This window comes from Diorhabda carinulata, chromosome 1 (genome assembly GCF_026250575.1).
Source record: "Diorhabda carinulata isolate Delta chromosome 1, icDioCari1.1, whole genome shotgun sequence".
Classification (NCBI taxonomy): Eukaryota; Metazoa; Arthropoda; class Insecta; order Coleoptera; family Chrysomelidae; genus Diorhabda; species Diorhabda carinulata.
This window is the reverse complement of record NC_079460.1, coordinates 6,729,702-6,756,618: the sequence shown is the minus strand read 5'-3', so window position 1 is coordinate 6,756,618 and position 26,917 is coordinate 6,729,702. Positions and strand designations below refer to the sequence as shown.

Sequence of the window (26,917 nt, the reverse complement as noted above, 5' to 3'; positions counted from 1 at the left end):
AAGTGCGGAGAGCATTAATAAAGCTTGAGCCCAAATCACAGAAGAGTCAATCAAAATGTGGTTTAACGAATTAGATGAGTAGGATTTGCCGAGATTTCCATCGAAACTGAATCTGAGGATTCGCATGATATGAATTTTTATAATAGAAAAAAATAGTACTATTATTAGTCGTATTGATTGTGAATTGGATGTAACTGAAGAAATCTCCAACTCTCCATTAAACGAATTAACCGGCAAAGGAAATGATCAAGCTAACTCAGATCCTACTGTACAGTTCCAAACAGTATTAGCTCTATACATTCACCACGAAAACCATTAGCCAAGATTTACACATCAAAAATAACTACCAGCAATAGAATCTAGCATCTGCTCAACTTGATGTTCAGAAAATTCAACTCTCGATACTAACAAAAACAATTCGTTTTCTGACTTGTACCTTTCGTTACATCTTTCTGGCAGTTATCTAGACGTCGGCTCTGTCGTCTCCTTAGACGACGTTCTAATCCTACCCTTTGAAGATATTGCATCATCGTCCACTATGTCTAGAAGAAACTCTTACTACGGAACAAACGCCAGAACCGCCTTTGATTTCTTCTGCTGTATGGAGAAAGTATTATGAACATAAAGAGCAGATCAAGAATGTAAAGCATGAAGCAATACGAAAACATTCTCAAACGCTTCATAAAGCTGCTTCGAATCGAAGAAAGAAAATGCATCCTCTTCAACAAGTCGCAAAGAAAACGGTAGATGTAGAAATTGAGAGAGACAATTTGCCAGTCGTAGAACGTGTGAAATGTCCTGAATGTGACGATACACTAATTTCAGATATAGAAGACGACGATAAGAAAAACATTGGTTGTAACAAGTGTATCAGATGGTATCATCTGAAATGCACGCGATCAGTAGGATTAAGTTATTCAGGGCCCAAAGATAAGTCTTTCGAATGTGACTTGTGTCATTAATTAGAATTCCAAGGCTATCATAATCATAGGACTTGTTTCATAATTATTAAGGTCTAAAATTTCTTTTAGTAGTAGAATTAGAATAAATTATTATATTGTTTTGATGCTGCAATATAGCCAAAATTTATTATTCATCAAGGCTGATCTTTAGCTTACTACATTCGTTCTGAATTTAGGGTAAAATTGACAGATTATTTTTTGAATTTGGAAAGTAGAATTATTACTCACTTACTACATAGGTAAGTACCTAATTTGTTTTTAAATTTAAAGTTCTCTTAATGTTCAGAAGAATAATGTTAATGTGTTGATTTTCTAATAACTATTATTGTATAATAAATAAATTATTAAAATACAATCTCACTTTACATTATCATAAAAATAGCATCCCTTAATTTTCTTTTTCTAACCAAGTGGTCCAGCGGGTGGACGCGAAATGGGTAAATCGCCTAATTCTAAAGTTTGTGCTGGAATATTTCTATTTTCTTCTTGTCAACTGCACTAAATGGACGCAAAGAGACGAAATTACCCTACATTAACAAAAAAGTACCTTTATAATTTATGTAAGACATAAAACTCCAAAAAGTTTATCGTTATCTTTAACCATACACTAGAGTTCAAAATTTATTGAACATTCTTGTATTAAAAATTTTTAATAAACGCCTTCCAAATAGATTATTTTAACATGAATTCCATTCCATTTTGGAATGGATAGAGTCGTTTTCCAGTGTTGAAAGATTCAATACTAATTTAACCATAATATTCGAGATTTCAAGTAATCAGAGAAGTCTTGGAATTGAGGGAATTGAAAAGAAAACTTGCTTATCACTTTTTCGACATAATCACAAAGCCTATTTAGACATTTATCATAACCAACCTCGAAAACAAAAAATAGTCGTAGGTGCCGTCATAACATTCCTGGGATCTGGCATTAACATGCAAGAGGATGTCACCTTTACTTATTGTACTCGGCCTTTTACGTCGGATGCTTGCGCGTAACGTTATCAAAGTTGCAAAATAACGATCTAAGTTTATGCTCTGATCACATTCCAGATAATGAATCAGAATAGTACAACAAGAATCCTAGAATAAGGTAGCCATAACAGCAGGTGCTACTTTAAATTTCTGAATCGTTTTAAATCTAGGGTGTTTCCACTCCATAGCTGCTAGTTTGCTTGAATATACAAAATTAAAAAAACAAGTTTCATTCTCTGTAACGATATAATAGATAAAGAATTGACCAACAAAATGATAACACTGAAAAACTAAACATTCGTATCATTCGTGTAACTTAATGTTCATAGAATAACGTGTAATAAGTTTTGCATAACTCGGAACATAATTTGGAATTTATTGCATTAATTTGTTAATATTTATAAAATATTGATAGGTTAGCGTTGAACAAATTGGCCGTTGAAACTAAACTAGACTATTATCAGGAACTTCGGCATCATTTTTTATCTATAATTGATTAATGGCATTGGAACTATTTATAACAAATTGTTTTACGAAAGTTTTTTCAAAGCGTTAGATAGGTATATAGATAGGTGAAATATCAAGAAGTGTGGGTGAGAAAATGAAATAATAGAATAAGGGACTTCTACTAAGTAAAATTATTAGATGCACATAACTGTCCAAATATAGAATACTACATGTTTATAAGACATACGTTAAAGTTTGTGGCGAGTTAAGCGAAAGGCTGGTTGCATAGATATTATAATATAGCAAAAAAGTAACTAAATCAAGGAATATGATCCATAGTACGCATTGTTGACAGACTTCATATAGTCTAGAACAATTCTGATTAACCAATAGTTATATTTCAATGTAAAAGAATATATGCTAGTTATCTCAAACACATCTAAAGCCATAAAATATGGAAACACTTTTTTTGGCATCCGTTATTACAGAACCAGAATATTTACTACAAATTAACAGTTATTAATTGCACAAGTAACGGTACATGACGGTAATTATTCTTAACTCTATGTATATCCCTTTGTTTATATTCCAAAATTAATCCTGAGAAGTACTTGTAACTACAGTTTTTTTAAAATCTTTTTCTATTGGGGATGTTGATTCATTTTTTCATAAGAACTTAATGTAATAATATGTACACCGTAATATCTACAGAATCTTACTTATTTAATAAATATGGAAACGAAATACTCGTTTGTAGTTATGAATGTATATATAAGGGAGAAACACATTATTCGAATATGCAATTATTTATTTTTACCCCTTTATAACTAATCATTTTCAACTTCTACCGAAATGACATAAACCATTACTCCTTTGTTGAGTTGACAACACCGCAGAAAACAAAAATGGTGGTTTATGCAAGCGTCATGTAAAAAAGAGTAAATTTCTATTTGGTTTGTTTTGTTGTGATTTACTTATAGGACACTTTATGTTACAAAGATGGCAAATCGTAAGCGAGGAACATTTGCATTACCAGATGAATTGAAAACCGACGAGAAATTGTCAACTAAAAAGGTAATTTCACATGTTCCGACTTGTAGCCTCTGTTTTAAATTACTCAGCAATTTTCTTTTGGAATAACAGTACACTGTAATAACTTTATTTTATTAGGAGTTAGCTCAACGTAAAATACCTCCATGCCCACCGGTGCCTAATAAAATCTTTAGAAAAAGTATTCTTGCTTCCAATGGAGCTTTTGATAAACCTAAGGCTATATACTTTAACAACACAGGTAATGTTTTATTAATCATAGTTTAGAGTTTAATATAATTTTAGTAATATTTTGTACCATCAGACAAATCTAACAGTTGAATGTAAATTATTTTGTTTAAATGGTTCATTCTTTTTCAGAAAGGTAGTTCTTATTAATTTACATTAGTTCAAATACTTCAAACTGGAACTATATGCTACTTTTATGACGTATTTAATGAGAATAGATATGATGAATGTTTTTTGTTTGAAAATACTAGACAAATAAACATTACAACATATAAATACTGAATATTGAAAGAAAATTTGTTCTCTAAAGTGAACCATGTAAAGTAATTCTTAATTCAGTTTTTCAGTAACTACAATATTTTATTTTCTCGGGTATTTCAAAGCATGGTGTCAAACTAATAAAATATATATTATACCATGCCTAAGTTGATTTGTAATTTGATTCAGCAGAGAGGTTTATATTAATCAATTAAATAAAAAAACAGTATCAGTAATGATATCTAAATCAAATACAAGTGACAAAAATGAACTATTATTTTATTCCACATGATACCTAAAGCTAAATTAAACAAATTAAAGGTTATCTTTGGTATTTATTTTTATTTTCTTTGTTGGTCTAATAAAAACTAAGTGGATTTGTATAAATTATTAATTAACAAAATACTTGCTTGAAACTCCCATAGATATTCGTCAATGTAAATTAAAATATTTAAGTGTTGAAATAAGTAAATAGGTGAATATAAGTGAATATTTGATCTCACTTGACTTTTAACTAAGATACTTTAAAGATTATCAATAAGTGTGACTGTTCATTGTATTAGAAGAGTTCACTGAAAAATGTTAAATGTATTGGGATCATTTAAATTATATATATGTTTCACCAAAGCACTATCTAACTGTAAAGATAAAAACAACAGCCAATAGGTTGTGTATAGTGTCTTGGATTTATAATTTAGAAAAGCTATGGTGTTTAAGCAATAAATTTAGTTTCTAATTAGAGCCACCCCAAAGTTAGTTCATATGCTGTGTAAAATTCAACATAAATTAAGAAACTAGATACTAAATATGAAACAAATCTGTATTATTAAAAGCAAATTTGTATGCTTTGATGCAATGTGATTATGGTTACTTGAATACATGGTAAAATTGTGAATTTATATCAGAATCAATAATAATGTTTTTTATGTAAATACAAATGTTATTATATCATCAATTAGTTAATAGTTTTGTTATTTCTCTTGATCGCTTCTGCATATCATTGTTTCGGTAGTTCTCTTGTAATTTGCACGAACAGAATATTATATACTTCATCATACCTAATTTATATTGAACAAAAATAAAAAATTGGACTTTCTAGTTCAATTGAATTAAAAATACCAAAAAAATTATTGTAATCAATTCCATTAAAAACTGTTGATTTTTTTAGTTGAATTAAGTCCAAACTACAATCCAAACCTAGATGCGACATACTTTGAACAAATATACCCTTGTCACTCTCTAATTGGAGAAGGCAGTTTTGGTAAAGTTTATAGAGCAGAAGGGGCCTATGATAAACAACAATATGCTATAAAAAGACTGAAACCCATGATTAGTTTTCATGACAGATATGCTGAAATTAAAAATAACGAAAAAGTTGGTGTTCACCCAAACTGTGTTCAATTTTATATGGCATGGGAGGAAGGTTGTGAAGTGTTTATGTTGTTAGAAGCTTGTCAACTTAGTCTATCTGACTATGCAGCAAGGAATAGTGATATTCAGGAAGATTTATTATGGGACGTGCTTTATGATATGTGCCAAGCATTAAAATATTTACATGGAAAAGATTTGTTGCACTTAGATGTTAAACCAGGGAATATTATGATGAAAAATGGGCATTACAAACTTGCCGATTTTGGAATACTGGTTGATTTGAATTTGGTAAGTAGATAATTTGTTATAAACTCTTTCCTATGTATTTAGTACTGAATAGATACAATATATATTCTTTTTGAGCATGAAATACTAACATTGGAGCTCAAAGAGATAATTTTAAACAATTGTGAGGGTACCTATACTCGACTGATGTCATCAACATCTGATTAAAATATTTTAAACCATTAAAAAAATCATAACAGAAACCAAAGGCTTTCAATTCTTCTTTTGGTGAAATGTGGCAATCTATAGGTGCAAATATCTGAAGTGATTACATATTTTTTATCTAATATTTAGAAAAAGCCCACATTAAAAACTATACAGTATAGTATGTAAGGTAATTTGTGGAAATAGTACATGAAACTGTTAATTTAGGGAATGCATGTATATTTATTTAAGATTATTGCAGGCACCTAAAGGCATTAAATCTACATTGTCAGATGGTGATTCGAAATATTTAGCATTAGAAGTTCTTGAAGGTATATACACGCCTGCCTGTGATATTTTTGGACTAGGATTAAGTCTTATGGAATTATCAGCTGACTTAGAACTACCCAGTTATGGTCCTTTGTGGCAACAGCTTCGCCATGAAATCTTACCTCAGTCATTTTATGACAGTAAGTTGTTGATAAAATTAAAAATTATAGGATGTTTCAAATGTTACCATCAACTATTTCTTTTAGTTTACAAACAACTCTTGTAAATCATACCAACTGAAAAGCTTTATTTTTAGGGGTCTCTCTTGGATTTAAAGTGATTATTGAGCGCATGTTGAAACCTGAATATGAGAAAAGGCCATCAGCTGAAAAAATACTGAAATTCAATACCATGAAGACAATTCAGAAACGGGACAAAAAGAAACCTCGTAATAATTATGTGGTAAGTAAAAGAGAAAAATTCGATGAATCTCTTATCTCCAAACTTATTTAGTAGATTTGCATCACAAATAAATAGTCATTGTAATGTATTGTCAGCATAATTCAAAAAGGAATGCATTTATTCATTTAGTTTAGTCATCTGTTGCATCTATATTTGATAGATCCCAAAAATGTTTATCAAGACCTGTATTGAATTGATATAAAAATGGAATTTAAGTGAAGTAGTTGCTGGTTTAGTTTTATTAAGTATTTAGTTCATCCTTTGTTTTTGGAGGAAAATAAAAAAAGTAGTTCTTATCATTCCATATTTTGTTACATTTCATAGATCCAGTTGAAAATTATATGTATAGTAGCTAAAATTTGATACAAAAATAGCATGGGCAAATAAGCATAAAGATTGAGTCCAGTGAAAATTTTTTTATTTAGAGAAATAAAGAAGTTTCAGATTTTAAATTAAATAGATAACTTAAAAACTTCCTGCACACCCTTTATGGGATCCAACATATTATCTAATAAAAAAATAAAACCTCAGATATTTCTAGCACATGTAATATTTTATTCCAGCTTCTAACCAGCTTGTCCCTAAACTGCAAATCTAATCTTTATAAATATTATTTTAGTCTAAAAATAAAACTACTATTTTCTAGTGTGTTGTTAAATTGATTCTTATATTTATTATATATACTCATAAACATGAACTTCACAATTATTTAGTACATTGGAAGAAAGGCTTTATTTACCTTTTATTTGATTTATAACAAATCAGTGGGGTGCGTTTTATATTGAATTGTAAACATTAAATGATCAATAATCAGATTCAGAGTGATTTTGGTGGTTTCCTAATTTGAATAAAATGTTTCGACTTATTAAATTTGTTGTCTTTTAGACTGACTTTGTGAATCAAGATGGTGAAGCTGACTTACTTGGAACAGATAATGAGAATAATAATTTGGAAACACCTCGATGTCAGTATCATGTAATGAATTATGAACCCTATGGACTTAGGTAAGTTATTCAAATGGTTTTCAAAGTCATTTGCATGGAACTCAAATTCTTAATGCAATATTATTTCAAACACAATGTAAAGTGTTATGAATTCCAAATATATAATGAAAATTATGAATTCCAAAATTATATTCATGAAATTGAATTTGTATTATTGGATATTTTATAGATTATCATCTGAAGGTCCCCCCCGTTTCAACCTTAGTCCTAAGATTTTATTCTCTGATGAAAATCTTTGTGGAAAAACCAATTCTCCACTTTCCGCAGAAGAATTTTTCTCTTCTGCAAGAGAATCCAGCTTAAATTCTTCTGAAAACAGCATGTTAGCTGTTACACTAAACCAAACAGATGCTGTTCCTATGGAAACAGATGGTGATGCTGAAGCTGAAAAGAATTTGGTTGATTCAGAACTAATGTTTTCAGGTGACGAAGAGGAAATAATAACTTCGACTCCTATAACCCGTAGTAGACTCAGCCGAAAGATACTAACTTTTGATTAATATTTTTTTTAACTAGTATTTTCTTGTGCCTAAGCTTGACACTGATATAGGTGGAAACCGTCAATATTAAAAATGACATTAAATAGGAACCAACTAATTTTAAAAGTGGTAATATTTACTTTTATACATAACTTCAACTTTTAAATTAATAATTACAGATATGGAGAATAATATGTGCTCAATGGTTTCTGATATTTAATGAATTAAATAATTCTCAGATCCTTTCACACAATTTTCTTGGTAATAAATACCAAAACTAAAAGTATAACAATATAAAAAAAGTAAAGTAATAAAATCAAAGGAGATCTTAATTAGAAATAAATCATGAAGTTATACTATACTTATATAAACTTTTCTTCAAAAGAAACACAAATTTTTCAGTTAAATTATTAATTTAACTAGACTTACTGGGTACACGCATTTTTTAAAAATTATTAATTTTTTGTTTATTTTATAAGCTCTTGATATGAAATAATGTCAGAAAGTAAAATTTTTAATAAAAAGTGAAAAATTAATATCTAAGTATTTAATTGAAAATTGCAAAAATTTCAAATTTTTAACTACGTAAGAAAACGATTCTCATTGGTTTTCAATTGTGGCGTCATATCTTCAATAAAAACATTGAGCAGTTGTCTGCTTGATAATCACGAGGTTATCGTTACCGGCAACGTAGCGTGTGCTGTTATAAAACAGTTTCTATTTACAGTTACGTATAAATAAAACATTTTTTTATGTATAAGAATAAAGTGAATAAATCTTTTATAGGTTGAATTCTTACATTATTACATAATGACGTTAAAAATTAAAAGCATAATAAACTTTATTACTATATAAGATTAAAATAAGTTAAATTTGAATGTTACTCAAATTAAAATGATCTTGTCAGAAAAATAGTTACATCTCGCATGATCGTCAAAACGACCAACATTTTGAAACCATTTTTGTTGTAGTATATTTGAATTTCTTGGCATCACAAAAAAACTTTATCAGGTGTTTTGTCGTGATATTTTTACATCCTAGCACAAAAGTCGAATTATATACAATTTTTCAGATTAATTAAGTTAACGCTTATTTTAGAATGAGCAAGAGAATTTACTTTATATCATATGTTCAATGTTTATTTTATACCTATGACGTCACGCAAAATGGCAACCTTACTGAAATATTTAAACTACCTTTAAAATTTTTGAATTTTCAATAATTTTTCACTCTATAAATATTGATAAAAGAATAAAAAAAATAATAAATGTTGTATATAAACTATCGAAAATTATTTTTTTCTCAAACCATGCAAGTACCCTGTTTATTTTACACATAGTACAGCTACTAAAAATTTTCTTCTAGAAAGATATCAATAGAAATTGTACCAAACAGCAGTTAAAATCAGACACCTTTTGTTTTCCAATTCATATAAAAATTAATATTTGTTATCAAATTAGTTGGTCTACCAATGTTTAGAATAAATATAGCTAGTCGTGGAGATATAGTCATTTTTTTTAAATATTTTGATATTAACTTTTTAAAAGTACAAATAGAACATTTTAAAAGTTGATATCCTAACAAACCACCTATCAAATGTTAATAAGCACAAGTTTATTCAGTCTTTTTTTTTGATCTCGGACTTCACTGTACAATTGTTTTGTATCAGTTGGTCACTTATATTTGCAGGAAAGACTGTTTTTGTTTTGTTTTTCTATTAATTTATTTTCTTGAGATCTAATATTTGTTGAGAGATATAATCAATATTAGAAATTTGTTGACGTTTGAGACAAGTTATTTTTTTTTTCTGTATTTTTAATAGTTAGTAGGATCGGTTATGTTCCATTGGCTAACAGTTGAATATTTGTGTTGAAAACAAAATAAGTATTAATACTAAACAAGGTATTAATTTAAATTTTCCGCATTAAAACGAAAGTAACACATTTAAAATTTTAAACCTATAAGACAGCTCTTTGCAGAATGGGAATATATTAATGATACAATTACTTTGTATAAAAAATTCAAAATTATAGTAAATGCAAATTCAACAGTATTATTTGTAAATTCCTAAATATTTCAATTGTTGTTTTTTTTTTTCAAATGAACATATAATTGAAATCACTAGATTTTGCTACATCCAGTCTTAAGCTGAAAATTTTCCATTTATGTATGCAGTTGTAAATTTTTGATACTACTATTATATCACATTTTGTTCACCACTATTATTGTCATTTTACTATTTTTCTTAATAGATCCCTTAAGTAAACATAATATGTCCCTTTTTTCTCCGTTACGAAGAAATTAAGGTATTTTGCAATCAAATTATGATAATCCTACATTTCCACAGTTCATCTTCCGAATGTCCCACTGTTTTCATGCTAGAATTAATTCTTCATGTTAGTATAGTCCTTATCAATTCTCGTTTATTTCCTAATATTGTTTATTAGATAGACTAATGCATTTATGGATAATTGAGACCATAATTTTACCACTTCCAAGTTTATGCTCCTATATTTCGATCTCTCAAAAATCAAAAAAAATTAATTTTTGAAGACAATATGATAATAGAAATAAGTTTTACCATGGTTTCTTGATATACGCCAATGGAACGTGAGTTTACTTGCGGAAAATTTTACTATTTGGTTTGTGATTGGAAATTCACAGTTACCAAAGAACTATTGTCACTAAGAAAGTTTTGTTAACTTAGTAAAATTCACTTTGTTTGCAAGTTGCTTCCAATATGTCTTCCAAAGTAAAATAAATTCCTTGAGAATATCGAAATAACAATGTTTGTCACACCTTTAATATTGTTTCATAATCTATTATATTGAATAAGCTTAAGACAATGTATTTTTGTTAAGATTGTTAATTTGAATATATGTGCGTTTGTTTGAAATAAATAGAAAATGTTATGTTGTTTAGCTTTAGTATTACACATCTGTTCACGGGAATTATCGTCAGTTATTTTGCAGAATTTACATACATTTTTTCTGTATATTTAAAAAAGTTCATTGTTTATTATTTTTTGGAGGTAATTTATTCATCTACCTGCACGCGATTTTTTTGCTTAACAGTTTTAAATATAAGTTTCCAAATAGATGTATGTACAATCTAAAATCAAGAAGCACATAGGAATGTCAAGAATCTTCCACTCTTTCATTTGAAAAACTAGAATATGTCTGCAGTAATAGAAGAAAAGTAAAATATCAAAGTTGCCTCCTCAAATAAGAAGAGGACATTCCAATGTTAAGGTGTTAGATTCCTGACCGGATATTACCTCATTAGGTAAGAGGTTTATCAAAAGACAACTTTCATTTCTGAGATTGTGGCTGAAGTAGTCCAAGATTACCATTCAAAAGAAGTTCTTTGATACTAGCATATTTTCTAAAAATACATAAGGATATTTTACCTGGCCCAGAAAACTAAGTACTGAACACATTACTACGTTTGAAAAACCAAATTATCATCTTCAATTTACCTTCGATGTTTGAAGAAAATAGTTTGGTTATCTAAACATGTGTCAATCAGATATTGAATATCACGTAAGTTTGAAGAAATTCTCAGTTATCAACAAGTAAAGATTTAAGACCACCAGATTAACGCCTCTTCAACGATGCTTCTGAAGTATAATAGGCCACTACTTTGTTAAGCATTTGATTGTGACCAAAAATCGATCAAAACACATTTCTTTTTTGGGTGTATATTATCCAATAAACACTCAGTTTTTTTTTCTAAAAACAAGTAATATTTTTCTCCAAATCTTGATAAACACTTTTAAGTGTCTTTTGATTACATTTCAAAACTAGCACAAATGTATGTATATATCTGCAAGACGTGTTTGGTTTTCGACGGTTTTTCAACCTGTTTTATGCACAAATTCATTTTTGTTAGAAAATTTATTGAATGTTTTTTTGAAAAAAAAACTGTATTATACTTATGATTGAAAGTTTGTTAATTATATGATTCATGTCACTATGAACACAGCTAGATCAACAAAGTGCTTCCATTTATTTTAGTCCTTAGTAATATAGTTGAAATCAATTGTTCGTAAATTATGCAAAATAGTTCCAAGATATTTTAAATTGTGATACTTACATTTCTAATGTCAGCTCGTTGAAATCATCATTCACCTTTCCATTAGGGTTTTTAGATAGGTATGTACCATTTAAAAATACTCAAGTTTAGCTGTAAGAAATTAGCAAAACATAATGAAGTTAATTTTCTACTGTAAGTTGCTTCTCTCCTACATAAAAAATTTTTTCCAAGCTTCATGAAATTATATGTGCAATAATAACGGATTTCAAATTATACAGCCTAAAAATGAATTGTAAATTTATTATTTATCCTGTGTTCATAGTAAAGTGAAAGCCAATGTGTGCATAGATTATTATTCATACGTATCACACTATTGAGAAAAAGATAGTTTTTAATAATTTAATGATCACTCATAAGTTGTCTTCATGAAATTGATATAGCAAGACAATAAATATCGCTCATACAAATGTTAAGTAAGATAGTTTTAACTAAGCAAAATTTTATTAAAACATAGCCATATGGTTACAACCATTTTCATACATTGTACATTTTTAAAAACAAGCGGATTTCTCATTTACCCTCATTGCAATCTCAAAAAATTTATGTTGAAACTTTGAAACAATTTTGTACAAGCGTATCCACTGAACTAAAATTCTATATATCAATGTTCAAATGAATTTCATTTGAACATTATAGTTGGTTCCACATATTGTTCTCATATCTACTAAGTTTCTTCATACACATTGGCCTAACCAGTCGATTGGTTTTATTTCATTCAACCAATAAATGAGAATTTGCTATCCAATTCATAAAGTCAAACTATGACATGTATCAATTTATGATTGAATCATAAAATGCTATTATTATCTGGAAATAATCAATTTGGTAAACAGTTAAATTGAAAAGCTTTATTGTTGTTTCCATTTTGTTTCACACTAACGTTAGGAAAAAATTTCAATATCCCAAGTATAAACAAAAATACAAATCATTTAGTTATTCTATTCTTTTAGATAGTAATTATAGTTATTTTAATTAACCCTTCCTCAGTTACTTGAAAGCCCCAATTATTAGTTTATTTTTTGGAATACGTCAGGGCAAAACTCTTCTATCACCTATTGGAAAATTTGTGGAGAGCTTGTGTCCGTTTTCAGAAATTTAGTTTTGTCGAAATAAACAAAATTCTAGATTGTGCATTACTGATCAAATTTAAAATATAATTTTTCGAATCACCTGAAAATATTTACAGTCTCATTTAAGGTGAGATAATTTGAAATATTCTCTTCTTCTGTCTGTTATTTATTGTTGGATTCTAGTTTTATTTTGTTTCTGTGTAAATATGGAACCAGTAGTAGTTTGTTTACTATTTGGTATTGTAAAAACTCCACTTTATATATTGCTGCTTAAAATATACTAAACATAATGATAAAATAAATGGTCCAAGTTCGTTGATATTTGATTATTTCCATTGTATGTATCACATGAAATGCCAGCTTACATTAAATTTATGAATGAATGTACAGTTTTGATGCTTCAATCAAATTGGTACACCCTTTATATTTTTTATAATATTCCCAACGCATTCTTTGTTAATTATTGAGTAGAAAATTTTGTTGGCAATTTTAATCATGTTTATTTGTTGATTTCAGAAATTTGCTTTTGCGGGTAATTTTTAGTGAGATTTATTTCTTATTCAAAATAAAAAAATAATTTTGAAATAGTTATAAGGAGAAATCTTATTGGTTATTAATTCTAGTGTTATCATTATGTGTTAAATATTAAAAATATTTTGTTAAATTGATAAAACTGAAATCTCAATTATTGACACTGTAAAATAATATATTGATAGATTTCTCTATTTAAAAATCTAATAAAATCTAATCACCTTTTATAGAGTGGCAAGTCATTCTTTTGGAATAATAGTAAGCTTTCAAAATATAGTTCAGTACTTATGCCTGGGTAAAATATTTTTTGAAACATAGAAATATTGATGTAAAAATTCAATCTATCAGTGTAAATTTCAGTTATTATTCCATAAAGTTGCCCAGCTCACCAGATTTATCCTCTAACGATTCTTTCATAAATAACAAAATATCATTAAAATTTCTTTAAGAGAATCACAAATGTTGATGAAAGCTTAGCTCAATTATAATTGAGGAATTATTAAATTTCATGTTTATATTTTTAGAATTAATTTATTTCAAAACATCATGGCACACAACTATAATTCAAATTACTTGTGACATATTTTATCAAAAATAAACTTTAATAAATTATCGTTTTAAAATATCTTTTCTGTGGATTCAATCTACACCTCAGCTCTAGTTTTAATATAACTAAATATATATATATAAATATATAATATTCAATGCTAACAAAATCACAGCAAAGTAGGGTACTCAGAGTGGAGTGAAAATCTAGTAAAACAGTCGAGTTTATGGTATTATTAAAATTTAGATTGGTAGATTTGATTGTACAAAAATAACCTAGTGCCCCCTCTGTTTTTTAATAAATTTAAAAAAATAGAACACTCAAAATTTCATATTATTGTATAATGTCAATAATTGAAAATAAAACTATTAATCGTTAATGTATTGATTTAGTGTATTTAATATTTTAGCAAGTTACATATACTCAAATATAATACCAAGTTGCACGGTCCAATTACAGCAATGATAACCAAAATGGAACTATTGTTAGTAACTGAAAATGAAGAATTCTTTTTATCCAATAAAAAAGATATGTAAATAGATTATCAAAAATAAGACCAAGTTGAAAAATATTTGCAGCAGTTGGTTTCTTGTAGTCAAGCTCATTTATATATGCTATTCGATAATTTTCTATTTTTATGGAAAAAGGTTGTTTGACTTTGGTCACCTCTACCCAGATGGATGTTAATCACCAGATCCGAAGTTTCATCATTTTCATTCCAAAAGGTATATATAATTTCTTACTGGTTTTCTATCAACGTTATGTATAAAATTGTTCCCAATTATATCATAACAAAGAAATTTGTTTAATTAATAAATTATCTTGATAAAAAATTACCAAACATATGCATATAGACTTAAAGTTTAGTCTACTGGAGAAAATTTTTTGGCTAAGAAAAATAAAATAACAACTTCGTTTCAATTTATCTTTAATTGAGTATACCATTCCAGATAACGTTGAGAACATTAAAATAGAACAGTAGCAGTAGCAATTAATTGCTAGAAATGTCAACATATGGCATATGATGAATCTTCCACATTATTGGAACATTATGCAATTATCTTACCATTGCATCTTGACTGCCACTAACTAACCAAAACTAACCATTGTATCATCCATGAGGTTGATAACGCTCCAAAATTAACGTGACAAATATCTAAACAAATAAATAAGAAAATTCTACAACACTCCACCTTTGTAAGATAAAGACATGTACATACAGGATGTTCAGAAACTCCTTTGTCGTAAGCAAATGACAAATGTTATTTTATGTCCATCTAACCGAATTTACCTTTATCCATTTAAAGACGAAGCTAGCAATTCAGTTTTTTTCATAAATCCCAAAAAAGCAGCTACCTACAAATTTCAAGCTTGGTGTATAGTAAACAAATTTTCACTGCAGGCTTATACAATTTACCAACTTTGTAGGTAGATATACGTGAAAAACTGACTTGACAGCGTAATTTTCGACGGGCGCTAGCTCACTTCGGACGAACTTAGAAAAATGTAAATTAGGTTAGATGGACATAAAATCATATAGTTTACATTCAGCAGGAAATAATTGGGAATATTATCAAGAGAAGATATAACTAATCATATTAAAGTTGCATTGCTTAATAATAAAATTATTATACTGTCGTCAAAACTTCTGCATGTTAATATTGATGATCTATGGATTCAAAATATACTATAAAAGTTGTGGGAGCAGCATTACTTTTTTATAATCTAAAAAATTTACGAAAACAGACCCAAGTATCATGAGAACCCATGTCTGCATTGGGGTCTGTGGATTTTGTCTGTAGCAACTGCAATATCCGGTGCTTGTATGTTCCTTTACATTGTGATATGTATTCTATATGAATGTTACATAGTAACGTTTTGAATGGGTGATCTGGGCTTAGTCTTACTTAATGTGTAATGCAGTATAGGGTGATCCTGTAATGCAATCCCAATATATTATTTTCATCTACCAAATCATATTACAACTTGTTAGTATATCAATATTTTTTTAATATTTTAAATAACTTTACCATAACTGAATAACTATTTTTAGGTTCTTCCATTAATATTTAGTACTGATAACATAATTTAATAGAAAAAATATTGGGTTACAAATTCATTGCTAAACATCCAATAAATTTAGGATTTTGTTACAGAATATGGCCAATTACTGTATTAGCTACTAATGATTTGTGCACATTTTGAATTTTATGACAAAGTTAAAATACAATTCACGCAAAGAAGAATTTTTATGTTTAATTATATAAATGAATCATATTTAATACTTTCATATATCTCGAATTATTTTCTTGTTTTAGATGTGAAAAAGTGTCAGATAAATTCAAAATATGTTCTTATTTTAGCTGCTGATATAATTCACCCTTTTGTAATATTTTAATTCAATAACCACCAAAATACATACAGTGATCCAGAATTATGTATCCTAATCACTCCTAAAATATGGAAGCTATTTTATCAAATATTTTAAATTCATGTCATAAAGAAGTATTCTCAATTTAGAAATTATTGTACATAATTCTGGACCAACTTATAGATATTATACACTGCCAATATAACAATTTCTGCAGCTGTACACTAACGATATAACTATGTTTTCATGAAATGTCTATTACCAGTATTCATTATTAGAAAGCAGCATAATTTACCTCTTTTGTCAAATGAATAAGACAGTATTGGCACTCATTTAAGAAATACCTGTTTATTTTCTTAGATCACGGTGGTTCATGTGATTTTAGTCTAATAGTAGTTTTAGTTTTAACGCCTATTTATGAAAGAATATTTTATACTTTTATTTTAATCATTTTTGTTAATAAATTGTTTCTTTACTTTAACCCTTGTTTTATTTATCAAAGTACTCTGACCTTGTATTATGTCGTAATTATTTTTGGATTTGACCAACAACAATCACCAAGACACATTTTGTACTTTCAATAATTTTGGAACAAAATATTTGTGCAAAAAGCTTTTATTCGAATAGTATCTAACTTATAATTAATGATAATAATATTTCAAGTACCAGAATACAGAAATGTAATTATCAGGAACAAAAACATGAGAGCTGACGTACATGCACCAATAAATTGTAAATTTATATCCTTCTTGGACTTTTTCCAGATTTTTATATCATGACGGTTATTTTAATAGAATTTATTCAAACTATTGAAAATGAGTGTAAATTTGTATGAATAAGACTAAGTAAAAAATTATGGAAAATGTAGTAAAATTTATATGGTAAATTTTGAAGCTTTGAGAATTATTTAAATAAAAGGTGCTGATGATGACAAATTATATTGTGAACATATATGTACAGAAACATAAAAATAGTTTGTCAAACAGGAACTATTACTTCCTGATAATTAACTGAAAAATATGCTATTGAGTAAAGTTGAAATTATCATAGATAATGTACTCTTGCCTAAAATTATTTGAATATAGTTAAGGAGTAAATGAATATAGTAATATCACAAAGTGTGTGCACTTGATGTATACAGTGAGTTCGAAAGCAGTGGGATAAAATTATATTCATCTACTTTTCAACTATTTTCTCATACATTACATCTAAGTTGGAATTTCTGGAACCATTGATGATATTAATACTGAACACACTGTTTACACTACCACTACACCAACACTCACAAATACGTTGTCTGACGCGCGTCTCTCTTCAGTATGAAGACGATAATTTGGTTATCGAAACGCGCATCAGACAGTGTTGGTATAGTGTAACAGTGTATTCATTACATCAAATGTGTTCACAAACCATTAGCTATCAAAGCTATTTTCAACACGCTTTTATTAGCCTCACTTGAATGTGGGTTTGTGAGCTTGTTTGTTTGTTTGTTTGTAACTCTCCTTTGTGGCTTATTACTGTTAGTATATCCTACCACTTTAATTCCGTTCGTTATCCAAGCGGACTAAGGCATTTGGCGGTCATGAATTCAAATCCCGTTCACGCTGTAAAAAAATTTTTTGTAGAAATTGTCTCTGCAAATTTTCTCTTTACAAACAAATTTTACAACTGCATGCCCCTCTGTTAGAGATTTACTATACTACCTGCATCAGTATTTTACTTTATAATATATAATATAAAATATTATTTTAAAATTTAACACCTTAAATTTTATTATGTTGGTCGAGAAGAATTTTACATCCGTCTTTCCTTTGTTAGATATTTATAATAGTAATGGCCAGAACTTGAAATATTTTATTTTTAAAATAAGCTTAAAATGATAATGAATGAAAAATTCTAATATTATTTTGCAAAAAGCGTATGGCTCTTTTCCATATTTTTCGTGCCCGACTCTTTTCTCATTAATACTATTTTCATTCATTATTGTTTTAAAAATTATTTCTAATTTTTTAGTTTGATGTGCTTTAAAAGCGCGTTTTTTAAGTTTTTTAAACCATATTTATATATTTGAAACCTCATTTGGCTAAAGGCTCATATAAATGATTAATTAAAAATAATATTATAGAACGACAAAAATGTGAAATTTTATTTCATATGAAAATGAATTTAATTATATTATAAAATATTACATATAAACTGTTACTAACATTTCTACACGTCAGTAATCGTCGTTTTGTTGGATCTGTAGAAAATGTGCAGGCGGGGTGGTGCGTATTTTAGAATGTAGGTGTCACCACAAAAATGAATCCTCTGGTGATCTGTCCAGCCAATCAATTGGACTCTATTTAAATCCACAGCCCCGAAAAATATTGGTTTACGCGCTTATAATAATATGGGGGTTTGAGAATTATAATCCTCTAATTGATATTCATTACTTTCTAAGGTGGGATTAATTATTGGATTAATAATGTCTTCTAACATTTTTAAATAAGAAATTCCATTGATATTTCTGTCAATAAATAAGTCCAATAATAAAAATCTGACGAATAGGATCATCCTCGTTTAATTCATGCACTAACCTTATTTTATAAGGATAAAATATATGGGATACAACACTAGATATCAATACATCAGATCCTCGAAGTAGTTGTCTCAAACTGCCGATTTTTAATTTAGAAATGATTCGATACAACCACATCAACAGCTTCATTTTGCACTGGACGTTATACTTCGTCACTTGTAGCTTTCAACTTATCTACTTATTGCATAATATAATCAAAAGTGAAATTATGTGTTATTCCTGTATTCAACAAATAAATTAATCAATACAAAACACCTTCCTATTGACATTAAAAGATTGATGGGGGGTTCCAGGGAGTTGCATTTTAGTTATGAATTTTGTATGAAAATTTGCCTCCATCATAATAAAATTTGACATTTTTTTTAATTTCGATAAAAATCTTGGTTTTTGGGGGGTCAAGTATTGTTGGAGCATATACTTTAAATAAGATCATTGTCAACCTCATAATTCATTGCTTCAGATTTGTTTCATACTTAATATGCATTGAAGTTTGGTATTGGTACAAATAAATATAAATTTATAAGTAAAAAATATGTATTGCAATTCCAAAATACATTTACACTGTTGTCAGAGTATATACAATATTGTCTAAATATATTAAATCCAAAGGCACGTCACCTTTTGCGATTATCACATAGTGAAAATGTGCATTGCACTAAAATATACCATTATTATTTAACCAACGTTGCAACATTATGTAAATAATTACAAACATGGTATTCAGTAATTGTTCGAAAAAAACGGCTTATCATATATTAGCTTGTCTTTAGAAAAAGTCAAAGGAACTACTAGTACTACTGCAATGTCGGACAATAGAATTTCTAGAGACTTATTGTATAGGCTAGAGGTTTTATTGAAATACTATTTATTGTCTGTTATAGAACAAACACATTAGATGGTATATTTAGTGAAGAAAAGTATTTCAAGGAAAATAACTGTATTTTATATAAATCATATCCCAGAAAATCTTACAGGTGTGCAGAGTTACTTTAGATATAGGGTACGTTTACAAATTACGTAAGGCTCGTTGCGGGGTGGGTGGAGTTGAATATTCCTTGACACCTGAGGGTGAGTGAGGGGGGAGGAGAAGATTCACTTGTCCTTATGCGAGGTTTGTTCCAAAGATGTCTCTAAATTTGTCAATTGATTATCAACCTTAAAGATGATGCCATATGATTATTACTGTTCATCAGTAAGAGATCAATTGAAGAACAGAGTTTGTACTACTTGTGGAATGTATTTTGTATCGAAGAAAGGAGCAATTGCGCACATGTTGGGCCATATAACCAAAGCATAAAAAAATTGCATCCAATGCTATCTTAAAATCAAGAACAAATGATAAAATGTATGTTATTGAGAATTCAGATAATGAAAAAGATATTGATTGTGAATGGATCGATAGCGTAGATGTGGAAGTAATTTTTATAAGGTGTTCTTTAGATTAAAGATAATGAAATAATTTATAATAACTATGTTGTATGCATGTATAATTAATTATTTCATTTCCAAGTAGTGTCATTATATAAGAATTTTTTACTGTGATTTGAACTCTTAAATATATAAATATTTTCAGCCATATTTCTTACGAAAGATAGGGGGGTGGATATCTTCAAACCTGACATTTCCTTACATGGGAGTAGGGCACATCCAATATTCCAAAAAAATACCTTACATAATTTGTAAGCGTTCCCATATCACCTTGGTTTGCATGCAGATGACATCCAATTACTTAATGTGATTGACCATGTTTGTTCGATTGATTTCATTTTGACAAGGTGCCGAAACAAATCAATTTCACAAGTTGCATTGCTGGAGGACTTAATGCCTAATTCGTAAAACAATTAGTGAACAAAAAAATTCCGAAATACACTTAATCTTTAACATACATATTTTAAATATAATTACTAATGTTTGTGCCAACATTAAAAATATCTACTAAAAAATCAAACACAATATTCCTCAAGACAACTTCAGAGTACATGATTTACACAGAAATTTGAAATAGTCATTTTTAAAAATACACAAGTGAATATAATTTAATTCTTTTGGGGACATTATATATAGTAATCGAATAACTGAAAGAAAATTTTAAGTATTATTATGAGATTAGAAAATTATTACATGTAATGACTATAAATCGTTTGTAATAGCACGAAGATAATAAGCAACTCAAAAGGGATTCTTGAGAACTGAATGTCTCTGTTTTTTTTTCCAAACACGCAAAAATTTACATTCTATGAGTAATATATTGCAGCTCAATATGCTGCAATTGCACTTCTTTCTCCAGCTACTAGATTATTCTTCTAAGATGGAGCTCCGCTGCGCCTTTAAGTTCTAAGAGTTGATGGAGGTTACGCTGAAGTAAATTTGGACAAATCTAATGAAACATTTTTGAGAAAACGAATCCAAGATGTAATTCACGCTATCCTAACACATGATTAGTAATCTTGAATACTATTAAAGACACTTGGTTGGAAAAATATTATAGACATATAAACAAGCATAAATTAAAGTTTTACAAGGCATTAAAGACTTATCGACTTAAATACAATAGGTGTCCAAAATGAATTGCTCACTTTTATACAATATTGGTCGCTGTTTCATTGTGTTTGACTAAAGTGTTTTATAATACTAATACCCCGAACTGAATATGTCAATCATAAACTAACTTGTTTATGCAATAAGATAATTTTTAATAATTTTTATCCATCAACTTGCTGGATTTTCAAACATTAGTCACTTTACTTACTCAGCCGCATTAAATCTTAGTAAAAATTTGGCATTAAATAAATATCTTAGAAAATATATTAAAAATTCTAGGAAGAAATTGAACTAAATAATATTTCATTCCAATATTTTAACTACAACTACAAAAACCAAAAGGGAAAAGATTCACATAGAGAAGCTAGTCGAAATTTAGCACAAGCTACAGCAACAAAAAGATATTAAAATAGACTAGACATTATTTTAATTTACATCATTGGATATTTTAATCAAGCTTATTAATTCTATAGCGTTACTATAAAAAATGTGAACACTATATTATTATTGTCAGTAGATCAACTCTGCTTTATGATATATTCAAGACCGTTCTTAAATACTTTCAGAAACATCACCAAGTTACATATTGGCAGCTTATGATGATATATTTATAAAAATGGGCATAACTTAATAATTTATATTAAATGTTCTTAAGCCAGTGACCTATACATTTATGTGAATTTAACTTTAAAAATTAGTTTTAGTTGAACACTTTTTCACTCTCTTTTCAGAATTTCGCTTCCATAAATGAACTTTCACGAGTTGTACCGTGCTGGAAATTTGTCTAGACTAAATTACAAATCACCCTCTTTGATTGAATCCAATAAACGAATAACTACCTAACCCCATCTCTCTCTTGATAATGGCTTCAAAGTCGGAGCCGAAACGTCGAGAATTTTCAAAATTCACTCGCGGTTCAACCCGTAAACCTAGTTCTTTTATAATTCTGCCCGCGGAAACCTTTTCGAACATGATTCTTTGCGAAGAAGGCAGACTTGGAATGGGATCATTTCCCAGTATAACGAGCAAATAATCAACCTAACTCTTCCCCGATTCTGTTGATTATGGCTTGAGTTGAATGTTGAAACCCAACTCCCAGTGCGATTCAACTCTCGTTCATTTCTACATATATACAATAAAAATATTACACAATAAATTTGACAATTACTCTTCTGATATTTTCAACATCCCATTAAGATCAATAAATGGATAAAAAATATGTAATTCTTTGGCAAAAGTTTTAAACCTACATTACTTTTGATAATTAGATATAAAATTGAAGAAATTTGCTATATCAACCAATATTTATTGATAATATATACGTATAGGTGTTGTACTCATTCATTACTTGGAAATATCAATAAAGGCATGTTCTCATGGTCCAAATTTTGTTGAATCAATATAAGTTTATTCATTCCGAGAAGTCAGACAAATTTAAAAATAGCACGTGAAAACACACTTTACTATCAGCCTGTCATTAATATATAATTAATAACATACACTTATATAAATACTTAATATTTCACACGGATTTCTGGTATTTTCTTCCTATCGGTTCATGTGAGTTTTGCTCGTACTCACCGTGAGCACCACATAAAAAAATTGTTGGAAAAAGCAGCTAAATGTTTTATTTAACGTGAGAAAAAGTATAAGACGCCAGTATTCTGAATAAGCATATTTATTTTGAGGAGAAATCCATTTGCAATCTAGAAATAAAAGGATGAAGAGGAATACGATGGATTCTTTAGAAAAACAGAGTTGTTTAGTCGTGAAAACACTTACTCTGAATAAATTTTATTTTATGTTCTTAGTCTAAATTTCAATGTTCTTGTAATTTTTTGTTTAATTATTAACTTTATACTTTACTCACTTACTTTATAGCGGCATCAATTATTACTTCATTATTTTGAAATAAAAAAATTTCGAAAATAGTGCATAGTATCGTTTTTAGCAAAAATACTTCTTTGGTATCGAATTGAATGATCTTCAAGTTCACTTGAAAATTTGATTAATAAATCTAACGTTAAAAAAGTGATATTTAATAAATGTACGAGTATAGATGGTACGAGCCATCTATCTAGCGCTCTCTACGAGTAAGATATAAAAAAATTCATGGGAAGTATCAGCTTTAAAAATATTTTCGTAGAAAATTTCATTTGTTGCCATGGCATTACGAAAATGTTTTACTAAGCAAACCCCAATTATTTTTCAGTTTTCTACCTACTCTAGAGACCGAGTAATACCAATTTTCTCATTCTGAATATAAAACCTTGTATTTTATTCAATTAGCAAACTTGAATGCTACATGATATAAATTTACCATGATTTAATATATAACAAAATTTATTCAATTTTTAAAAAGTTCAAATATTTCTTCATTTATCTTTTATGTCACAAGTCTACCTGTTGATATCAAAAGATTATAAAAACATACTTGTCAAAATAATATAAGTACAAAAACACATATAAGTAGAAGTTAAATCACCATATCTCCAATGAAAATTTAATTTACATTTGTTAAAGAGTTCTTCCCAAATAAATATTATTAAAATTGAACAATGACGTAGATATAGCGGAATAAAAAGGGAAATTACCCTGCAGACACAAAATAAAATCATACAGTTAAAATATGCCTATATCCCTCATTACACATTATCGACGCCAATGCATTTAGTTAAAGGAAATAAGACTACTTAGAATTCCATCAACAGATTAAATTTGCACTTATTTACAAAAAAAATCATCTAGATGATGCTCCATTTTTACTTGTCTATTATTACTTGAGGAAGATGTAGTGTTTCCCATTTTCAAAATATATGGTACAACATTATCAATTTGAACCTGTCCGATTAAGCCAGCAAAAAATAATTCTTCCAAGATACTTGATTCAATTGCTCTTAAGGGTGGTAAACATAGTAGTAACCTACAAAAAAATAAAACATATACAAAGCTTGCTCAGTATTGATTTTTTATAAATCAATAATGTTTTTGCAACTATTTGTAAAATCTTAATTCTAACATGGGGATGAAAACCTATTTTTTTTTAAATAATTTGAAACAAAACCATAATGAAAACTGGACCATTTACATCCACCCTGACAGCAGTTGGCTGAAGTAAAAGTTTAGCCAAGAGGTTTCGGATAAGTTTACTGTACTTAATCCAATAAAATGCTTTTTCAAAATATAAACGTTTTTATTTCCAACTTTCCTGAGAACCAGCACAGAAAGTAGTTCTATTTTTCCTCTATGCACACAGTTTACTACAACTATATGTATTCTTTTTGGAAACCACTATACCCATACTGACAATTACGCTGTTAGATGTGGCTTCGATAACTAAGTTATCATATTCAGAAGCAGAAAGTAAACTGTTTATCTCTAATTTCTGTAGAAAACAACTTTGTTATTAAAAGCGAGTCAGACAGTAAAATTGTGGTAGTAAACTACATATTTGGTATGAATATGAACGGTTCCAGAAACTTAATATTTCTCCTCTCCAGAAATGTTAAATAGAGAATTAAATGAAATAGTAAAACATGATATAAATTACATTTTATCTATTATTTAACCACCCTGTATCCAAAGAGAGAGACAACTTCAACTAAGACAGTAACTTATTGCATGATTGTAATAGTAACCAAACTTATTGATGTAGTTTTAATGTAGTTAATAGAATTTGGGTGGGTATTATAAAAAAAACCCAGTACATAGCATCTATTCAACAGCCCTTAAGTAGATTTTCATAAAGAGATCCATCAATTTATTATTATTATGTGAAAGACTTCGCTACTCAGCTAAGAGCTGGTATCATTTACCTATCCTGGATTCAAAGTATCAAAAATATTTTTATTATTCTCGTTATAAAAGGATAAATAATAAACATAGACTTAAAAATAATTTGAAAATTAACATTAACTCAAAATAAATAGTATTTGATTAGATAAATTCATGCATTTTTTTATTTTTTCCAACATGCATGTTTTCAATCGTGTGTTAAAGAATCTAGTATTTTTCAATTTTCATAGCTTACCGTGGAAATCTGTCATTATCATCAGGAAAATTGATAGTTAAATAAGTTCTTAATCCCTGGAATGATTTTTCTTGCAACTTTTCAATAGGTTTCCTTAATAATATATCTGGCTGGTCGGCAGAAAATAAAGTTATAGCTTTTAAATAGGCATATTCCTGCTCATTTACATGAAGCCTATTCATTGTAGTAACAAAATCTTGAAGTTTCACTATATGATCTGTGACCTGTTTCACTTTTGTAGCAGTCATTTTATCCTGAGCTATGGATGCATGTAAGTGGCTTATTAGAGCTGAGAGAATTGTTGATAATGATAGTGATTGTGAACATTGAGCCAATCCTAGAGTGAACAGTTCTGACCAGCAATTTTTTAGAAGACAAATCTGTGTTTCGGAACTAAAACCAACAATTATTTTTGACATAAATAGAAAATCATTAAAAAGAAAAAAAAAACTACTGAAGGTACTTTAAAAATATATGAATAATAGTTGTCCAAAATAGCAATCGTTGAATGAGTTTATTAGATACCTCATACAAACTAAACAAATGTCTAAGAATGAAGAGAGTGATATAAAATATCCAAACATGAGAAATTTTAAAAACAATACAAGATCTAATGAAGGAAATGATGACAAAGGATCAGACAGGGGTGGATTTATCTTGGATCTACCTAAAAAATTCGAGAAGTCGATTGGTTCAAATTTACACGAGTACAAACGTAAAAACAAGGTCAATTCAATTAACAAATTACAATTAACTATTAGATAAATAACATTTCTAAAATAGTTAGAATTCTCCAGTTCTAAATATACTTAACCCAACATCAAAACATAAAGAGCTTTTTATGATGCCTTGTTATAAAATGGTTCAGTACTTAATACAACTTTTAGGTGAGACTACTCATGAAGGACATTTAGTTTTAGTTATAAAGTAGCTATTATATATTAAGCTATCATGTTTGGTTTTCTTTATGCATATAGTACTACTGAAAACACCAGTTCAGAGTGTATGGAATTTATACATCAGCAAATCCGTTTTCCCAGATGGCTTATCCATCTTTGAAAACAGAAAAACCACCATCATATACATAAATAGTTTCAAGCATTAATCAATACCATAGAAACCAAAAAAATATTAGAAGTCATATAAAAAACTGACATTATATAAGTGATTTTATGACAAATATGCTTGTATATCAATCAAATAATTTGTTGTGCACTAA

General features: G+C 28.4%; 2 protein-coding genes across 5 annotated transcripts in view; one reads left to right on the top strand and one right to left on the bottom strand.

Moving 5' to 3' along the window:
- The window catches only part of LOC130899748 (nuclear receptor subfamily 2 group C member 1-like), a 35,696-nt gene that overhangs the window by 7,283 nt on the left and 1,496 nt on the right, over positions 1-26,917 (bottom strand). For 2 of the 3 annotated variants that reach the window (XM_057809938.1, XM_057809946.1), the window contains exons 4-5: positions 25,699-26,091; positions 19,644-24,591 (exon numbers count right to left, since the gene is read on the bottom strand). In XM_057809938.1, coding sequence (XP_057665921.1) covers positions 24,393-24,591; positions 25,699-26,091 — 592 coding nt within the window. In that variant the 3' untranslated portion in view covers positions 19,644-24,392. Of the gene's footprint in view, positions 1-19,643; positions 24,592-25,698; positions 26,092-26,917 lie in introns of those variants that run through there. The other variant, XM_057809931.1, reaches the window with a different exon arrangement.
- LOC130899737 (membrane-associated tyrosine- and threonine-specific cdc2-inhibitory kinase) lies at positions 3,246-17,022 on the top strand. 2 transcript variants are annotated; one of them, XR_009060067.1, is made up of 8 exons: positions 3,270-3,455; positions 3,552-3,672; positions 5,086-5,576; positions 5,980-6,187; positions 6,304-6,449; positions 7,335-7,453; positions 7,623-14,900; positions 15,126-17,022. XR_009060067.1 is itself a non-coding variant. In XM_057809916.1 (7 exons), exons 1-7 carry the CDS (start codon positions 3,381-3,383, stop codon positions 7,951-7,953), a joined length of 1,491 nt encoding a protein of 496 aa, XP_057665899.1. In that variant the 5' UTR covers positions 3,246-3,380; the 3' UTR covers positions 7,954-17,022. The 2 variants fall into 2 exon arrangements, 1 of the variants encoding a protein (XP_057665899.1); XM_057809916.1 differs by having other exon boundaries at positions 3,246-3,455; positions 7,623-17,022.

What these genes read in the sequence shown, in the direction of transcription:
- LOC130899737 (XM_057809916.1), top strand. Translation starts at nt 3,381, where the DNA reads ATGGCAAATCGTAAGCGAGGAACATTTGCATTACCAGATGAATTGAAA. An exon ending in ACCTCAGTCATTTTATGACA is followed by an intron (nt 6,188 to 6,303) that starts GTAAGTTGTTGA and finishes CTTTATTTTTAG; the next exon opens with GGGTCTCTCTTGGATTTAAA. An exon ending in TATGAACCCTATGGACTTAG is followed by an intron (nt 7,454 to 7,622) that starts GTAAGTTATTCA and finishes GATATTTTATAG; the next exon opens with ATTATCATCTGAAGGTCCCC.